At 39.8% G+C, this 20,290-nt stretch overlaps 2 protein-coding genes across 4 annotated transcripts; one reads left to right on the plus strand and one right to left on the minus strand.

Annotated features, from left to right (window-relative positions):
- Window positions 1-17: 17 nt before the first annotated feature.
- TSR3 (TSR3 ribosome maturation factor) lies at window positions 18-5,315 on the plus strand. The gene is made up of 5 exons (XM_009811600.2): window positions 18-189; window positions 1,039-1,232; window positions 2,017-2,190; window positions 3,611-3,674; window positions 3,753-5,315. The coding sequence occupies exons 1-5, from the start codon at window positions 41-43 to the stop codon at window positions 3,859-3,861; spliced, it is 690 nt and encodes a 229-aa protein (XP_009809902.2). The 5' UTR covers window positions 18-40; the 3' UTR covers window positions 3,862-5,315.
- UBE2I (ubiquitin conjugating enzyme E2 I) lies at window positions 5,310-20,263 on the minus strand. 3 transcript variants are annotated; one of them, XM_059826665.1, is made up of 7 exons: window positions 20,198-20,263; window positions 15,266-15,344; window positions 14,945-15,028; window positions 11,545-11,617; window positions 9,787-9,896; window positions 9,534-9,613; window positions 5,310-6,689 (listed from the first exon to the last, which is right to left on the minus strand). In XM_059826665.1, the coding sequence occupies exons 2-7, from the start codon at window positions 15,329-15,331 to the stop codon at window positions 6,626-6,628; spliced, it is 477 nt and encodes a 158-aa protein (XP_059682648.1). In that variant the 5' UTR covers window positions 15,332-15,344; window positions 20,198-20,263; the 3' UTR covers window positions 5,310-6,625. The 3 variants fall into 3 exon arrangements, with proteins under 3 accessions (XP_059682648.1, XP_059682651.1, XP_059682650.1); XM_059826668.1 differs by lacking the exon at window positions 20,198-20,263 and adding an exon at window positions 19,820-19,958; XM_059826667.1 differs by lacking the exon at window positions 20,198-20,263 and adding an exon at window positions 18,832-18,858.
- Window positions 20,264-20,290: the final 27 nt, after the last annotated feature.

The raw sequence follows: 20,290 nt of genomic DNA on the forward strand, positions 1-20,290 counted from the left end.
CGAGGGGGCCGCGGAGGCGAAGTTCCCGTGCGCCCTGGCCATGTGGGAGCTCGGCCACTGCGATCCCAAGAAATGCACCGGGAGGAAACTGGCCCGGAAAGGGTTGCTGCGAACCCTGCGCCTCCGCCAGCGGTTCCCGGGCCTCGTCCTCAGCCCTCTGGCTACGGAGTACGTCTCTCCGGCCGACAGGTAGGTCCCCGGCGAGGCCCAGGCCCCGCTGACACCGCTGCCGCCTTGCAAAGCCCGCGGAGGCGCGGGCTGCGCCGGAGAGCGCTCGGTTCAACTGCTGCAGCGACGGTGTGTTAAGGAGAACATTTCAACCGCTGATCCGTGGCCAAAACTGTGCTACAGAACAAATTCGACCTTCCTGTTAAATCACGTCGATGCACGAACACGAGAAATAGAGCCATTTTATTAAATCGGGTCAACGTTTTTACACAGCTGGTATCGGGTGAAAAAGGCACCTGCAGATCCCAGTGATAAACCAACGTATGTGGTTTGTAAGTTAATCTGTTCAGAATCACAGGCCTACAGCTACTGTGTCTTTTATGATTCCATATTCAAGTTTTTCGGCTAGGGAACACAGTGCATTAACTAGAAAACTTATTTGGGGGAAACTTTCAGAATTTTCTTCAAATGTGCCTGCAGAATTTTTGTAAAGATGTATTTACTCGGAGAAAAGGTTAGTCTTTAGAAGCTAGTGGAGAACCTAAATATGAACTTTGGTGTACTTCTAAGAACGTGCACGTTCCTATTGACCACACTTCTGTCACATTTGTAAACCTAGACTTTTTCATTTTGAAACATACGGATAAGCCTTTTTTGCCACATGCATGTTTGGAGGAAAAGCATGTTAATATTCTTTCTCATTGCATCTGTATTTTACATCATTGTAAAACGTATGCTTTGATTGACAAAAGGGGGGGTTGTATGCCAATTTGTTGCCAGCATAAAGTGACAATTGTAATTCTCACTTTAACTTATTTTATCAATACAATGATAACAATTTTTCAAATATAGTGATGTTTCTTTTTTCAGGCATATCATTGCTCAGAGTGGAATTGCAGTCATCGATTGCTCATGGGCCAAATTAGAAGAAACTCCCTTTAAGAGAATGAGGGGAGGTCATCTACGGCTGCTGCCTTACTTGGTGGCTGCAAATCCTGTAAACTATGGTCGGCCATGCAAGCTGTCCTGTGTGGAAGCTTTTGCTGCAGCTTTCTGTATTATTGGTAGGCTGTAATGTGTCCGATGTGAAATTACCAGCAATTCTTACGTGCTTAATAAATCAGAAGAGATGATCTGCGATAGGATAAACTGTAATGCTGTCGCACTGGTCATTGCTCTGTTGAGTTTGGAATCAGATTGTCTACCTTTCTTCCAAGTACTCGTATCTGGTAGCATCGAGGTATCTGTGGGGTGTTCATGTCAGCTACTAAACAGGACACATAAACTGATGATCCTGGTTTTGTCAGGACGGCACTTAATGTTAGAAAAACTGTTAAAAAAAAGCCAGACAAGACAGAGCATGAATCTTTAGGCACCTTTGTCTTAACGACAGGTAACAGCTGTCTGTTAATAGGGTAGGTTCTGGTTAAGAACAAAAGAAATTGCCCCCTCTTGTGATGTTTTACAGACTTTCTTGACAACTGAAGAGATGTGCTCTACTATACTGCAGACAAATCTTATCTCCTGAAAATATTGTATGTACAACTGCTGTCTTACTGAAGGACCGTGGGAGCTAGAGCTTGAATCATTCATTACCTGTACAAAATATTTTTATATAACACTCATTAAAAGACTGAACTTTTCTTGGATTCAGTTAAGATATTTCAAGTTAAACTGAAATTTGAAAATATTTTTAATCTTTTTAAAAGACTGAATCCCTAAACACTGAAAAAATGCCAACATCTCACTATTGTAGTGATATGTGGGTATGTACTGAACTTAGAAACCTGTAAGCTGAGTGAAATCTCATGCTGAAAAAGAAAACTGATCATTTATTTTCTGTTTTAGGATTCCCAGACCTAGCCACCATTCTTCTAAGGAAATTTAAATGGGGTAAGGCATTTATTGACTTGAACAAAAATCTCTTGGAAAAATATGCAGCCTGTCATTGCCAGGAAGAAGTGCTGAGAATTGAAAAGGACTTTTTAGCCAGTGTCCAGGAAACAAAAGACGAAGAAATAGGTAAGAAAAAACACAGACACGCCACACTCCCCCTTTTCCTACCTAGTTTCCTTACCATCTTTTCCTTTGATCTCATGAAAATATTGGCAAGGTAGAAGACAAGAGCTTTGTTGAGATGTGTTGTTCTGTCTTTATACTGCGTATTTTTATAAGCAAGTTTGCCTGTTTTTTTCAAGTCAAAAAGATGAAAATGACTAAAGCAATTTAATGCGTATTCACAGCTGAACTGTGGAGCAGCTACCCTGATTAAATTAAGGGTATTGGAGCACTGAGGAGTAAAAAAGAAAATATGATGCTTCCTCATTTTATCTACAGATGTTAAAAGCAGAGTATGAGTAAAAAGGCTAGTAATTCAGGACCATGAGAGAAATACAGGCATACAGTCTGACAGCAAGTTAGTTACACATAAACCTAAGACAGACCTTTAACGGACATGTTTATATAGTCCCTAATCAAGATGTTTAAAATCAGACCTATAAAGATAACGAAAATAGCTTATAATAAGTACAGTAGTTTATTCCCAGATTATTCCAGTAACTTACTGGTATCCCAGTATTTCAGGCTATATTCACAGGTGAGTGCTTGGTCTCATTCAAGACAGCACAAAAAAAGCCAAATCAAATGATCAAAAGCATATGAATAGATATGCTCCTAATTAATGTTTTCCTTTCACAGTGGTTAAGTCCCATAAAAATAGGCCAGGGGATCACACTGTAAGGAAATGGTGGACAGCATCTAGTTTCTCCAGACTTCGATCTCTTTGCCATGCCATGCTAGGCTGAATGAAATCATGCTGCTGTTTGTTGGAAGCCTAACTACTGTTACCTTAAACTGAATATAGTTCTTAAGGGGCAACGCTACCATGTCAAATAAAGCACACTTCCACCCACCATCCTATGTATTTTCTGGATGGACTGTAGTTCCAAAGCTGTCATGCCTTGTTTGACTGTTCTGAGGTAACACTTCTCCCCAGCTGTGTAAGCCAAGGTAAATCTAGCCCTACCCTTACTCAGCAAGAGCTAAACCTGGACAGTTGTACTTCACTTCTCAGTAGACATGAATTAACTAGATAGCCTTTTTAGAATGAAACCATTCTGAGAACATCCATGTTTTCTTACCAAAAGCCTTAGAAGCTGATGTGTACAATCTGACTACCCCATAAGAGCTACTGAACCCTTGGGGGGCAGGGGACAAAGGGCATGGAAGAGTGAAAGGACTAGAATGGGGGGGCAGGGCTCGGCAGTTGTTTCTCACCTCGCCTGGTATCTGACCAAACAACTATGGTAAACTTATCAGAAAGCTGAACCAGACTTCCTCTGCCTTCCCCTCCCTGCCAATAATCTCTCAAAATTAAAATGAAGGCGCATCATTAAAATACTCCTTCTTCATCAGTGTGTGCATTTTTTCCTTCTTTTTCCAGATCCATTTGATGTCGACTCAGGAAAAGAATTTTCTAATCCCAACAGACCAATCAATTCCCCAGGGTAATGAAATTTAATTTAAATACTATTTTTTCTTATTATAAATTGTTTTGCTCTGATAATCCTGAAAAATGTTTCCAGACTAGCACAAAGTAATGAAGAATCTGACGAGGACAGCATGAGCACTCCAGATGATGCTACTGATGAAAGCAGTTCAGAAGATGATGGTGCTGTAAAGTTGCTGCAATAACAGCCAATAAATCAACTATTTGAAAAGTAAAAAAAAAAAAAAACGACCCAAACAAAAAAGCCCAACAAACAAAAAACCACCGCATACCACAAGACCATAAGAAATGCCCCCAACAATCCCAAAGAGTTGTAGTAGCTTGTATAGACATTTTCTTGTGAACAGTTAACAGTGTGGTTTGTTCACCTGTAACTTGATGCTTAGCAAAGGCCTTCCTAAAGTGAACGTCAGGCTGTACGTGGGTTTATAGGTCTATTTGTGCACATAAAGGCTTTAGGTTATTTAATTTTTAGATGTTTATGGAATGCTAAATATTATGTAAAGAGCCTAAAGCTTAGTTACAAGTTAAAAAACTGTATTCTAATCAATGTGTCTGGAAAGTGGTTTATAGGAATTATTTTTACCTAGCATTAGGTAATTAACTAAACCCTTCTAACTTCTGGGCTATATTTCAACTGGAAAGCATGAATAAGTTATTGCCCTGGTCAGAGTACCTGCCACATAAGGACCCTCTGACTTCTTGCAGGCTTGAACCTGCCATATGTATTTCAGCTACTTTAGGGTAAACTGGCTACCTAAGCTTAAAAAGGTAAAAATGCTTCCTGGAACTGTTTTAAAATCCGAGTAGGTCTTTTCAGTAACTTTACATGCTATTTTTTTTGTTTGCTCCAATAGACAGTCCTAAGCAACATACAATGTTTTGGCACTTTATATTCAGAACTATACCATAGAATTACAGATAATGGGTTCAGCAATGCTATCTGCCTGCATCCTCATTACTTGAAATGACACTTTACCAAGTCAGAAATACACATTGTCTGGCCCTTAAAGATTGAGTCAGAGACTCTCATCAGCAGTAGTCTCTTTGCTCACTTTTTCATATGCCTGCCAGTTGTATAGTGAAAGTGCAGCTGTTAGCAGTTGTTTTCTGTACATTTAAATAGAATGCTCTTTTGAGTTTTCAGCACCCAGTTGGAACGTATTTAAACCTAACTGGAGATACTGAGGACAATTCATAGTGTTACCTTCGTATATACAAGTTCTTCAAGTTACAGCAGGATTTTCACCTCTTAACCCTCTTCTAGTAGAGAGATTAAATGCTAGCCCTACTGGAGCTAGAACTGGGAGTCGCAGCAGCAGTTTTAGTGCTACAAATATTCCATTTCCCTTTAAAAAGAAAAAAAGAAGCCCAGGTAAATGAATTTGACAGGGAATCTTTTCCTTTACCTCAGTTTCTCAATTACTCACTTTCCCACCCGAAGCATATGAAGTCTTTCCCAAATCAGCGGTTCTAATAAGGATTTCTAGACAGTGATAAGGGAGCAATCCTACACAATTTGTAAAGGACTGAGAGTAGTGTGAGGGTGTTAGCTATTCTAATTTGGGGGAATGCTTTTATGTTATAAAGCTATTGTAATCAAATGCAGACAAGTAGAACAGATCTGAGAAGAGAGCTGTATCACACTTAGAATAACTTAAGTCTCTAGCAGTAGCCATTTTTTAATAACAAAAGCACTGAAGAAGCTACAGCTCAGATGGAACAAAGCTTTTCACACTTCATTTGTTTTGCAGAATGATTTTGACTAAAAATACAATTAAAAAAGCAGTGAAAGTTTAATAGAGGGCATATCAGCTTGACATACATGAAAATAACTTACATATTTTAACTGATTTCCTTTACAGAAGGAAACTGTAATTGCATAGAGCATGTCCTTTTCCTAAAAGCTATATACATTGACATATGGAAGAAGGCACAGAAGTATTTCTGATAAACAAGTACCATTTAAAATCCCCAGTTGCTGTAGGTCCCCTTGCATTCCTTGGGACAGCTTCGTTACTGTTCATATCAGTCTAACGCTTGTGTTATTTTGTGTTAACGTGGTCACACCAGTATGTTGATACCATTATGCGCAGTAAGCAATTGGTCTCTAGCTAGTCAGAATTCCATAAGTCGCTTAAGGAACTCTAGTCAAATAGCTGCAATTACCACTCAGGGCCCAATGAAGGGCCACATTCACGGTGGGGGTGGGGGCAGGGGAAAAAAAAGGAGGCAACATCTAAACATAAGTGCAGCATCACAGGCCTTAAAAACAGGACTTGCATTGAATTGTGTTCAGAGCCATTTAAATGGCAGTCTTTTAATCATTTTAATGAAGATAAATGAAACACAGCCCTTTATATAAACAGTTTATTTACTCTAAACAGCAACACAGACAGAACGCCATATAAACACAAAGGAAGTGATGCAGAATAAAGATGCTGGCTGACTTTGGATCTCAGAGGCTCTTAAGCAATAACAACCTAGTTTCTGAAAGATAGAAAAACAAATTCAGGGAGGGAAGGGGGTGGAGGGCATGATTTTTTTTTCATACAGCCAGCTAGAGGCTAAATATAGTTCTAACATTTTAAAGCATGCCTGCATCATATAGCAAAGTAACTAGAGATACTAGTGAATTTATAGAAGTATAAAAGTTTATAATTTTACAGCAGTTGAAATACTGACATCAATATTAAAATAAAAGCAAGTTTTACATAACAATCAAAAATACAAAAGACTGAAGGAAGAGACCCTGTATGAAAAAACTGGGGGCAATTCAGCAAATTTAGAACTGTATACAAGTGGCGAATATGGAAAATGGCACACATACAACCCCCTCCCCTAAGTGGATATTAATTGTACACAGCAACATTAGATTTTGCAAAAGTTTTGTAAACAAGTTCTTGCCAAACCAATCCCTTCCTTTTTAAGATGCTGCATGACAGATGCTTATGATGGTGCAAACTTCTTGGCTTGTGCTCGAACCCTCTTTTCATATTCCACTCTGTTTTGGCTGAATAGAAGAGAAAGAAAGGGTAATTACAGCTTGAGAAAGCAGAGGGCATATTACAGAGTTACTGTTCTTCTATTCCTCATCAATATGAAACTAAACCATTGCTGAAGGCAAAGTCATTAGATAGGAATTCACTGAGCACTACAATATATTAAAGGTTTTTCTGGACCATTACTCTGATGATTTCCTCTGGAGACAAGTAAGGTACTGTTTAAATAGTTACTTCCCAAACTTCATCTGTTGTCAAGTGATTGTACGCTGTGACTTCATACCGTACCAGTCTCTATAAACAGGTTTGCGCCTGCTCTTTCTCAAGGCCAGCTGTACCTTACATGCAAGCATTTTTATTCATCTGAACATAAGTTTTCCACTCCCCATGTTAAGACCTGAGGTCATTAACAATAAATTCCAGTATCTTAACAGCACGAAATGGTTGATGAGAGCAGTTCACTAACGGTTGGTGGACCTCATATGATTTTAAAAGTATCATCTTTACTGCCTTGGGGAGAGAGGAGAAACGCTCTTTAAGAAACACAAAAATGTTAACGGTATGGTAGTTTCAGCCTTTATCTCTGCAGACCCTGACTTACAGTGTTAGGTTTACCCTAACCTTCAGTTGAGAAAAAGCTAGCTCAACATTTTGAAAAAACACTATAGTTTGCTAAGTTTAGCATAGTTGCTACAGATCGATTAAACAAGCAAGTACTACTTCAAGGAACTATGACCAGTCATTAAGCCTCAGGCTCAACACATAAAAGGGCAAGTTCTTTGTTTTCTATTCTTGGGCCAACAAGGGATGGTAGTAGCTTAGTAGAGCATCCATTTACATTCAATACCATATTTTGTATTAGCTGTCAGAAGTGTCAGTCAAGAGCTAAACAAAAATTTGTTACCATTACTCTTGTGCCAAAGGTAGTTTACAGTGACTAGGTTTTGCAGACAGCTTTGCAGTAAACTTAACTTACTTTCAGCTATGAAGGTTTGCTGCAGTAAAAAAAAAAAAGGCAGCAAATTATATCCTCAGAAGTTGACAGTTTAGGGGGAAGAAGAAATGAAGCCAATTCTGGTCACATCCAATGAACAATTACCAGCAAACAGACTGAAAATACCTAGTTTCTTCTCAAACAAATTTACAAACTTTATTCTAATTTTTTTCTTTAAGTTATATTGCATTGTCATGTGAGAACACAACCTAGCTGTTAAGACTCATACCCTCAGAATCCACACAAAAGAATGCTTGCCGTAGTAGACTGCATGCCTACAGCAGAGAGGAGGAAGTAGGTTAGCACATTAGGAGTGCTAAAGTTACAGAGCAACACTACCAAAGCAATCCTGAGAATGAGAACAAGTATTCCTATTTTGAATACAAATTTTATTCTTGAAGTCTAACAACTTGACTAAAAGACACCTATTCAAACAACACTGCATCTTCCCCAGTATTTATCACCTACGCCAAATTACAGATGCATACACAATCTTGTTCTGTTGAGCTGCTTCTACCAGTTACTCGTCAAGTAGTAAGAGACACACTCAGACTGCAGAAATATAGTAACCCATCTGAAATACTGTGCATGTCCAAAACACATGAGGATGATAAGTGGGACACTATATATATTTGAATTAACAAGAAGACATGTGTAATAGTTTATTCTGAATAGATTATTTTTTTCTAGAAGCACTTATAATAAAGCAGAAACAAGACTAGCAGAGACTGGTTTTGTACATACAGACTATTTATACATACATAAAAGTATATTATTCCTGTCCCATATTCCCTCAGAGTGGATTTAAAAAGGGGCGGGGGGGCTGCCTCATCATTACTGGCTCCCAAAGGTGCTGTCTACAACTGTGGCCACGTAACTGTCCTCCATATGCACTCAGTCCCATCAAGTCTTCAATAGATACTTAAAAAGTAACATTGAGTGAAGCCTTTAATTAAATCCAAGACACACTACCCATCTCTATGTTTCCTTTTCACTAGGATCCTATAACACACATTTTTGATATAGCTTGCATGTGAAGTCTCATAAGATGCCATTTTTCAAACTTGGCATTCTCCTGGAGACTTGTTCTTCTGTCCAGAATGGTAATTCCACACTTCCATCTTGGTCATTATTTCAGTAGCTCTAAGTGCCAAAAGCATTTGTTTAAAGCGTTTTGCTCCCCTAAAGAATATAGATCAGCCATCCATTTTTAATGGTGGGAAAATTTTAAGATTAAGCCTGAAAAGAGTACTACTTAACTCACAAATTATCACCTTTCCTAATCAATGCAAACTTCATGCTGCTAAAGCTACAAGCTTTCTGTACTTTTTAACGTATTCTTTTGGAAGATCTAGTTTTCACAAAATGCCATGTATTTCCTACAGCAATCACAGCAGCTCTCCTTTATCCTTCAGGCACAAGTGCTTACAGGTACCCACTACTGGACAGAAGTAAGTTACTCCTGTACTGATGAATGGGACTTGTCACCTAATTCAGTCTCTTCTGTTACCGGTCTCATGAAATCGTTATGCCTCATCACTACTACTCAGTTAGCCTTTAGGGGAAAGGATTCTATGTTGGGCTAGAACCAGGATGAGAATCATGGTCTAACTGAAGGAGTATTCACACTTCATTGCTGTTCCAATGCTATTAAAAGCTCTACTAGCCTATTAACCGTGAAGTTACTGTTCGTTCAAGTTTAGCACAAGCTAGGCATCTCCACACGATACAGCCATGAAGGTAAGAAAATTCCCCTGATCATTCCTAAAAACATTTGCATGTTATAGTAACATGCATGCATAAGTAACAGACAGCAGTAGGCAATATGACAGCTTTCAAGCTGATACACAAAGATACTTACCAGTAAATTGTGTAAGCCTCTGCTTGAGCTGGGTCTTGAATATTTGGTTCATTTAGAAGTTCTTGTATTCCTAACAAGATCTGTGGAAGAAGGAATAGAAGTAACATAGGCATGGATATTACTAAGAGACATTCAATTAAAAAACCCTTAGAAACCAACTGTAGAAACACACAGTGAGCATCTTACATTCACATAAGATAAGCAAGCAAAGCAAATAAAAGGGCTAAGAATATGTCTAAGTATAATTAATGACCTGTTTAATTGTGATTGCTGGCCTCCAGTCCTTATCCTCCTCTAAGATGGAGAGACACACTGTGCCTGAAGGATACACGTTTGGGTGGAATAATGGTGGTTCAAATTTACCTGATGAAGAAGAGAGAATTACTTGCATGCAGTGCTAAGACTAAGATCAGAGACTTGGTTTAGATTGGGGCGGGGAGGAACCCAAACCTGGCCAAAGACACCACCCCCCACCCCCCCAAAAAAATGCCACACAGATTTCCGGAGCTATTAATACTGGTTTTCTTCTTGGCTCAGCCTGTACCTAAAAAGCAGGAACTCCATCACATTTGTGGTATCAATCCAGATAGTGTAACACTTATCATTGTGACCAGTAATCTTTTGGTTTAGGAATGGAAACTGACAAAATAATTTGTAGTAGCTTTGTGATAAAGACCTTTTTAAACTAATCCTGTCTTTGCAGCCTCACACACTACTACATAAAGGAAAGATACTGCCCTTCACTCATCTCTCCTCACTTTAAAATACTGAAAGTTCCATACAAAGACGACTAAGTTTCTAGCATTTTTTTCAGTTTCACTTTTCCTTTATGTATAATCAAGATGCACTGAACAAGAAGAACTAAGTTCAAGTTGCAAGACTGACTGAAGGAGTAGGCTTGTGCAGCTATCCTTCTGCCACTCAATCTATATTCTGGCATTTCTTTAATCTTTACAGGACTTAAATGCAACAGCCACCATCTTGAGTAATGTAATGAACACTTGTTTAGCAATATATGAAATATCTACACGTTAGTGCAGTTTTCCAATCCATCTGACATCACAAGTAAGTCTTGCATATGAGCTGCTCAATGAAGTTCAGTAGGAACTCAGAAGCTGCATTGGTAAGAAGTCTTACCAGTCACATAAACGTCTTATTTTATGGCATGACAGTTCATTTAACACTTACAGGATGTGCTAGTTGGTATTTCTCAAGATATTAATGTTAAATACTTTCTAGTTAAAAGATATGTTTCCCCTTGTGTGACATGTATTTAGGTGTTAACAAACAAAAGGAGTAGCCAGGACAACCAACACAGCTGAAACACTAAAATGAAATGAGAAATGAACCGCTGTCAAAAAAGCCATTTGTAATCACTGATTTGAGATGGTAGTAATTGATTTGAGATGGTAGCCAATTCAAGAACAAGAAACTAGGCAAGGCAATACATGTTTTCAGATTTCTAAAGTAGGTAAGTTTGAGATGGGATAAGGAAAATTCTAAAACTTAACAAGAAAACTAAGTATCTTAAGATACCTGTTGTACATAGTATCAGAAAAAGAATAGATCCATGTTTTAGAGCAAGTTGATGAAAAGGTTAAAGTTTATGGAACTTTATTTTTTTTTTTTTTTTAAGTTCTTGCCTTCTGAGTTCTTGGCTTAGAAGACCAACTTAACAGTAAGAACATGCAAAGGGATTTGGTCTAACCATGCCTACCTATTAGTTTCCAAAAAGCGCTAAGCAAGTAGTGAACACTTCAAGGGGTGCTTTTGTCAAACTTTGAGGAAACCCACACAGCAATCCCCCTCCCCTCCCAGTTTTGTTATATTGAGCACTTAACTAATTTCATCACAACTTTCTAAATGCAAAGTGGTGGGTGGGAAAAAAAAAAGAAAAAAGCAACTTTACTTTAAAAAAAAATCTGTAAGAAAGTAATAACCATTCATAGAACCTCATGGACTAGTTTAACATTGTTCTAATAAACCTGTGTTTTTTAGTCATTTTACTTACATTTTGGGGGTGAAGAAGGGTAGTCATCCTTGAAAAGCATCCGTAGTTTAAATAAGCCTCCTTCCCATGGTGTCTATAAAAAGTTAAGGTAGAGTTTAGATTACAGCAAGAGAAAGTCAAACTTGTGGAAAAAAGCTTCTCGAGAATACAGTTTCTCAGGCAAAGCACAAGACATCCTTCTGCTACACAGTAGAAAACAGCTGTCCTACACTGCAGCACGTTGTCTAGACTGAGACAAGTTATCCTACCTGTATAAGGAGCTGAAGAAAGAAAATCCTGCTTTTTCATTTCATTACAGCTAGTAAGTGTTGCCGAGTCATCAACAGAGTTGGGATCATTGCTGATAATTCCATATACAAGTAAAATTTTTATAGTACACAGAAGAACAGGATACTTCTGAAGTTTTACACGATACACATGCAATGAGGAAGGGGCCATTATACTCCCACTTAAAGTAAGTCTGAGAAGACAGGATACAGATACACCCCCTTAAGTATGTGGATGTAAATGGCTTCTATTTTGCCTCACGAGAATGTGGCTAAGAAAACCACAAACGAACAAAAAATGTGGACAGCACTGTAGTATTGCTACAGCTAATATGAGGTTCACTAGTCTAAACTAATCCTGTCTGCATTTAGTAGCAATAAGTCCCACAGATTCCATCTTTTTGTGTAACAGAAATTCTAAGAGGCTTTTTATCCCCATCAGAAACTGGGAAGAGCACTGATAAGAGCAGTTCCCATGCTACAGAGCAGACCAAATAAGACAGCACTACTCAAAAGGGTCATATAAACAAGGGAAAACATCGAGCAAAGGACAAAAAGCCTGTCTCAAATACATACTTCCTTGTCATCTTACTTGGAAATGAGGAAAAAAGTCCATCTTCTGACAAACTGATTTCTGGTAAGAAGTGTAGAAATACAGAAAAGTTTATTATCTACGTAAAATTCAGACTACTTCTCTGTAACTTGTCCTTGCTATGGAAACACTGCAATGAAAGTAAGTGTTGGGTTCATTCTTTAAAACAAACTGGAGTAAAGATGGTCTCACATCTTATCAGCATAAATGATCAAATCTTATCCTCAGAAAGAGACAGGTATGTTTGAAGACCACCTTAGGAGGAAATCCTTAATTCTTTTCTACCTGAATTATGTGATTTTTAGCAGAAGGAAAAAAACACACACCACCCAAAAAAAAGAAAAAGCACTCCATTGTCGTTGATATTTATTGTGCAAAGTCTCAAGCTAGAATAGGAAAAAAACATGCTATGGAATACTAAGATAACTGTGTTTTAAAAAGCCAATGAGTTTGATTACATTTGCTACAGTGTATTTAAAGAACTTGTTCTGAACAGCTGTAGTCAGTTGTCAACAACTAGAAATATCTATTCTGCATACCTTCTCAGAGGAGACAAACTTGTCCATTTTTAGAGAGGAGCCTTTTAACAGAATAAACTTTTCCTATTTTGTTTGCTTTCAGTTATAGGGGAAGACAAATAGCTATTAATAATTTCTTCAAGCAGAACACCAGAACAGTCAACAAGAAGTTTTTACTGTCTTTTTGATAGAGCAACATACCTTACAGATGAAAGATAGCAGACACCCAAAAGCCTTACTAAGATAATAGTATGACAGCAGTATCATCAAGATCATATTGCATTACTGGATAGGTTGCAGATGTTCTTCGAATCAAATTCTATCTAGTTAACAAGTGAATTGCTGTCAAAAAAGTGAATGGAGATATCCAACTCAGGACTAACAGCACTTTACTTCAATTTTTGATCTGGCTGACAAGAAAGCATTTTGGTGATTTCAACTACTCATCTGTCTGAGGGGAAGCAGCTGCAGTACAGCATGCCTCCAAACACAGAGGCAACAGGGAGCAACTGGTTGGTCTGGTAGAAATGAGTAAGGCATGCTGCTTCTTGTTAAAGAGATGCCATTTTTACTCCAGTAAAAACCCTGATTTTTTTAAATAAATCTCTATCAGGAATCACATGAACATAACTGATCTTTTCCTGGTGTGATACATTTTCTAGGAGGCAAGAAGTTGGCTTTAAGGGTCTTTCTTCACTCCATTTTGTCGTTTACAAAACTTTAAAGCAGTAGCATGAAGATTTTGTATGGCATGAAGATTTACCTAAGTATTTAAAGATGACACCTTGATAACATACATAACTGGCTATTATGAGGGATAATCTTGTTTTGGTAGAACACAAGGGGATGTTACACAGTTGAATTATTTTTAGGCGCTTCTTTAAGAACTAACTTGAGCTGTGCAGACAACTACCAAAGTACTGAGCTAAGTTATAACCATACCAGCAATGCCATGTTCAGCAAACTGAGGCAGTAGTACAGAATCTGCAGGTTTTGCCTACGCACTTTGTCTTCTCAGAATTTAAGAAACAAGATCTTATGGGGACTTAAGCAAGTTGGCAAGAGGCAGTAGAACAGGCAAAGCAACAAAAGAAGTCCCACATCCAATGCAAAACACTAAAGACCCAAAAGAATGAAAACCACCAAGTAATTAATGGTATTCTCTCAGAAGAAACAACTGCACCCAATGAATTCAAGAATAATCTCTACATGCTAAGTAACATCTTGAAAAACAGAAACAAGATTCTACTCAGAATGAGATGTTATAATGGCAGTGTACAGAATCAAAGAAGTTTCATGCAGCAATGATTATTTCCACTTGGAAGTTTGCGTTTGTCCTATCCCCTAGAACCAGATCAAGCTGATAAAAATAAACAATTCTGGTCTCCACAGACTTTTAACTTTCCCTTGTTATTTTAAGGAAAGGGACACAGAAGCACAAGTGAAATCAGATAAAAAGAAACAATGTTAGAGAGTTCTATTCTTCTTTCCCTACTACAAAAAGAGAAAATTCCATAAAATGGAAAGCAATGAGATTCCATATTGATAACGCAGTTATTTTCCATGAAATCCAAAAAGTTAAAAACAGTGCTAGAGCACTTCTCTAGGACTGAAGGGTCTCACTATTTTGTCGATTAAAAAAGGTACCAGCAGAGGCAACATTTTGGTAGTATTAATTTTCAAGCTTTAGGGCTTAAACCAGCATTTAGTAAGAACAGAAGTCAGAATAAACCCTGGCATGAAGCAGAAGACAATCTCAACTTTGCTCAATGCAGGATTCTTACACACTCCTCTGAAAACTTTTATTCTTAAGGTGGTCAGCGCCAACAGTTGAACAGGCTCGTGGTGTATTTTGTCCAGTATCATTCTTAGCCCACTCCACCTGGATTCTGAAGTAGCAGCAGGATCCAAGCACTTCTATTAAATTACATGTAAGTTATACTCTCAGTTGTCAGCGTAATGCATGAACAGGCTTATGTTAATTTTCACCATAAGTGAGATGTTAGGACAACAGTAAGTCTTACCCCTTTCTTTCCTGGAATAGCACACTCCCAGTTCATTAGATTCATTGTGCCATCTGGATTTTTTGTAGGTACTGCTACAAATCCCTGAATTAAGGCAAAAAGCCAAAGGGTGAGGATTTCAAAGATATACTTACAATACTTCATGACATATTTTATCTTTACACAGAGTTATTTCTTTTTGCTACATAGTTTTAGGCAGCTCTTTTATTTAAAAAAATAATTTAATTAGAAAAAAAAAATCACATCAGGGTAACGAAAAAAATCATCATCAGAACACCAAAATAACTGCAGAGTCAGAAATTTGACAGTTCTCATACTTACAAATGGATGATCTTTCCTCCAGGCTTTTCTCTCCTGTGCAAGTCTGCTAAGAGCTATGCCAGACATATTCAGAGTCCCTCTAAAACAAAAATAATTGCTTTTAGTATAAACTTTTACTTATAGTGTAAACACATTATATTATCTGTTTATAAGCCCTGCTCACTCAGGAAATATTTTGGCCTCTGATATTCACGACTATAGCCAAGACACACCTCCACACCCCGCAGAAGTTAATATCAGGAGTAACATCAAGTTTCCCCATGTTAACAACCTCTTAGTTATTGGACTTGACCTGCAAAATACTACCCCCACCTTGTGTTTTATATTTGAACTGCATCTTAGAAACTACTTTGCCAGTAGCTTGACAACAGAAACACTATTAGTAATGGGAAAAGTGCTGAGACTTCCTGCTTGTGGGACTGATAAACACCTATCTGTCTCCTTAATACACCACAAAAGGTATGGCTTTCTTCTGTAGGCAAACACCTGTACTGGTCCTGTTTCTGGCAAACAGGGGAATAAGAAATGTTATTTTTAGACTATAAATTCCCATTGAAAGCCAGTATTCTACACAAAAGCAACACAGGCACAGAACTTAACAAAATCACCTCAGTTTTGCAGTGATGCCACTATACAACTTCTAGACAGCAGCAGGAACAGACAGCAATACAGAACTGAGCTAAGGAAGAGCCAGTGGCCCACTCATTCCACAAGGCTGGTTTTCAAATCCAGTATAAACGGAATGATCTTTCTGCACCTTCACTGCCTTATTAACAGCTAAGCATGGTGACTGAGACTGCAGAAGAAACACCTAGAGCACAGGTCACTACTGCATATGATGCAAGAACCGTTCTAGACACGATGGTGGCAATAGAGTGGTGCTTTCAAATTCAGGGGAGGATTCTCCATTCACCCAGAACCCAGTCAATGCAAGAGTTTATTTTTCTTCGTCAAACTGTATCTAAACTCAGGGTTTTGTTAGCCACGTGGTCAAAACAAACTCCAATTAAGGTTTTTAATTCTCTTCCCTACTGCACTTCTACCCATTTTAAATAAGAGCTGATACTTGGTAGTTGGAGAAGTCAGGCCAATTTGTTCTCAACTCCACACGTAGCTAACAAGCCTTTACGACAGCCAGGAGAGTAGAATTCTTCCACTAAACAAGCTCACAGAATTAATGTAAGGAGTGTTACCACTCTACTAAAACAAACATTTAAACACTGGTTAAAAATTATGCAAAATTAATGTTCTATTGATATGTAGATTACTTGTAAGAGTATTGCCATTTACTACTACAACCATACAAAATGCACGTCGCAAAGATCCTTGCTTTAAAAATTTCACACATTCATGCTATGCCCTTTAGCATGACGTTCATGCTGAAAAGATTTACCAGGCACTGACCTATTCCATGTAAGATATATAGGTATGTTCATCCCATGTTCATCTGCTATACCCTTTAAAGATTAGATGACAGCACGCTTCCAATTTCAGTATTTACACATTATCAAAAGTGGCTTAGCAGTGCAGACACCTTAGCTAAAAGACTTCAAAAGCACCAGATTAAGAGGTTTATGCAGTTACTAGGACAGTTGGTATTTCAAATCCCTCCTTCCAGCTTTTTTTCAAAGTCAGTTTTGCATGGATGGCCATAATCCATAATTTCAACTTCAAACTAGCAATTACATTCATGTCAGATAAAGCTTTTTTAAAGGGACCATTAACACTCAGTGAACACGCACACAAAAAAATCCTATATTCAGTCCAGTATTTCACTAGTATTCCCAACACATGCGTCTGTATCTTAGTTATGTTAGAAGATTGGCAGGACGGTCAATACAAACTGTACATACTACTTCAGATTTTAGTCTGTTCATACGCAGGAGATGTGGAACCACTGAAAAGATACTGTCAGAACTAAGAAAACCTCTCCTTTAACCAAATTATACAAGGAATCATTTCAAACATTCTGTGAGCCCATGTCCTTGCAACAGATGAAAATGAACTATTGAATATACGGCAGAGTTTCAGTTGTGCTGTTAGTACCTGGTGGTCCACTGTAATCTCCCCATACTAATTTGAGAAAGTTATTTGTGCTTATAAGCCATTCAAATATTCTTAGATAGTTTAGTAATTCAGCTACCTTTTCTGCCAAGAAACATATTACAGGATGCTTTCAAACACATGAATTGTATTTCCTGTGGCTAACAGCCAATTAATTACATGCACCTCAAGGGAAATGCCAACTTCTCAGAGGGCATATAAACAACGTATGTCCTACAGAACATGGCCGATCAAGTAACTTTTCAACAGAAAAAAACCAAGTTTTCAGGCTCTGGATCCTGCTTGCTTTTGCAACTGATTATGCACTACACTGTGCCCTAGTAAATTAAAGATTTTTTAATGTTCTTTTCAAATCTTGAGGGATTTGACTTACTTAAGCCCTGACAGACAACATCCAAAATTTCAGTGTATACGAGAGACCATGGGCTTCATGTATATGGTCTCCACAGGCTTCAGTTACCCTGACAAAGGCAGACAAGCATCTAAAACTTCATCACAAACTACTACCAAATAGAGATTAGAGAAAGAAGACCAGAAGCCCACTTAAAAAATTAAGATTCCATTAGGTAAGCATCCCCTCAAACACAAATCAATCTATTAACAAATTGCCAACATCTCGCTAGCAGCTCTTCAGTAAAAGAGCTTAACTTTAGTTCTATCCTTGAGATAGGACAGAGATTGATCATCTCAGTATATATTTTGGTCTTAGAAATTATTGAGTAGCCGGAACGAGTGAGATACTAAGTTGGTATTAAACCTGAAGATACCATATTCTCACTGCTTCTTTTATCTTCTTCAACTTATGTGCAAGGTTGGTTTGTTTGGGTTTTTTCCTCTCTCTCCTTTGGAATAGTAGTTTGCCCAAATATCTGTATGTTAAGTTTAGCTCTTGTAAGCTTTTAAAATACCTTGCAAATGCAAGGCATCTCTATTAACCTGAAATAGCCCAAAAAAAACCAAACCAAAAAACAACCCACACCACACACACCATGAAAACGACGCAAACAAACAAACCAACCAAGCCCAAACACCCCAGTTCTCAGGGTTTGGGTTTTTTTTTGTTGTTTGTTTGTTTTTTGTTTTTTGTTTTTTTGTTTTTTTTAAATACCACATCTAACTTGTTTTCTTCACCTGAGAAACTTACTGCTAATGAACAGAATTGAAGTCCCAACATATTTATGCACTACATCACTGGAAAGAACACAAACTTTTGCACTGGAGGAAGTACATCAACCCTACCTTGCAGGGGCCACACAAGCCTAAGAGACCAGTCTTCATGTTTTGTTTAGTTTTAATCCCTGCAAACACACCTCGGCATTAAGAGGTAGCAATATCCCTTTTACTGCTATCAACTCATTAGAAAATTAACAGAAACTTCCAAATTTACTCAGTAGCTTGCCTCTGCTGCTGTTACTACTACCTATTTTGGAAAAAAAGGTCAAAACAAAACGAAGACATGCATCATAGGTGCAAACTTTGTGTTCCATTACACATCATCTTACCCATCTATATCCTCTGATGGGGGAGAAGAGGAAACCTACTTCCAAACACAAAAAGCAAGTGTTGCAAAGAAGTGTTCCAGTGCCACAGGAACAGCACTCACACCCACAAGTCTGACCCATAACAAGTCTCTAAATACATCAACAAAATGCTCTTTAAGCCTCAGGAATTTTCAATAGCTCTTATTAATTCCAAAGAACAAGAAAAAAAAAAAATTCTTAAGATGGCTAGCCTCACGTTTCTACTTTGCAGGTTAAATACTGACACAGGAATTAATTATCAATTGCAGTAGTTTGCCCCAAAACTATACAAACTTTCCAGAAGGGTGGAGAAAGCCAAGGGCTGAGGTTTAATCAAAGCACACCAACTCTGGACTGGAATAGAAAGTCTCCTCCTGCCTGCGGCATGAAAAAGGTAGGAGAGACGACAGTAGCCGAACGGCTACCAGAGTTGCAGGGAGAACAACAAAAGGAGCCGCGCGGCCATAGATCTCGGTGCCCGACCGGCCAGGTAACGTCGCCCGGAGCAGCCGCGGCAGGGCCGCACACCGCCTGCCTCCGCCGAAGGCCGCTGGTCTCGCGGGCCCTGCGAAGGGGCCGGGGCCAGCGTCCGAGGCCTGCACAGGGCACCCCAGCGCCCGCCCGCTAGCTCCCGGGCAAGTACTCGTCGGGGCGGGGACCGCTTCGCGCAGGCCCGGTGGTACCCAGACCTCCTCGGCGAACTCGGCCCGCGGCGACCGAGACCTCCGGAGAAGGGCCGCGGGAGACGCAGAGCCCGCCTCGGGCGAGCAACGATGCGCTGGCGGGCCCAGCCGCGCGGCCACAGCAGGAGCCGCCAGGCCCGCATGCCCCGCGGCTGCCCGTCGCTTCGCGCCACAGGCGGCGAGCGCCAGTCCAGGCCCCCCTCTCCCAGGGCCCGGGGCCGCCTGCGCGCTGCGCCAGGCCCCGCCAGGCCCCGCCGTCCCAGGCCCCTCGCCCGGCCAGGCCTCACCGTGATCGGCCGCAGCACCCGCGCGTGTCCCGGATTGAAGCGGCAGCGAGTGACCCGGATGTTCCCGACGCGGCTCCCCCCCTTTGTCTCTGGTCCGGAGTTTCCCTCCCTCTCGCTCTCGTCGGTGCGGAGCGCGGCGGTGTTGTATGTCCCTCAGCCCGACCCGTCCGTACCCCTGCGCCGGCGCGGTATGACCCTGAACGCGATCCGTCCAGCACGCTTTACGCATCCTCGCGACACAGGACCCAGAGGTGACCAGAACAATGCCTGAGCACGGAGCGCAGGAAGGAGTCCCAGCAGGGCTCTCCCAAGCCCAACCACTTCCTCGTGCCCCTCGGCTCCCACAAGCCCCCATCGAGAAATGGAGTGAATTTTTACCTCGGGCGCTGACAGAATCGCCCGCGCCCTAAACAGGCCTGCTCCCTCGAAGGGCGCTAGCGCGAGTCTGGCAGGCCGCGCCTGCCCCGGGAC

This window comes from Gavia stellata, chromosome 18 (assembly GCF_030936135.1).
Source record: "Gavia stellata isolate bGavSte3 chromosome 18, bGavSte3.hap2, whole genome shotgun sequence".
NCBI lineage: Eukaryota > Metazoa > Chordata > Aves > Gaviiformes > Gaviidae > Gavia > Gavia stellata.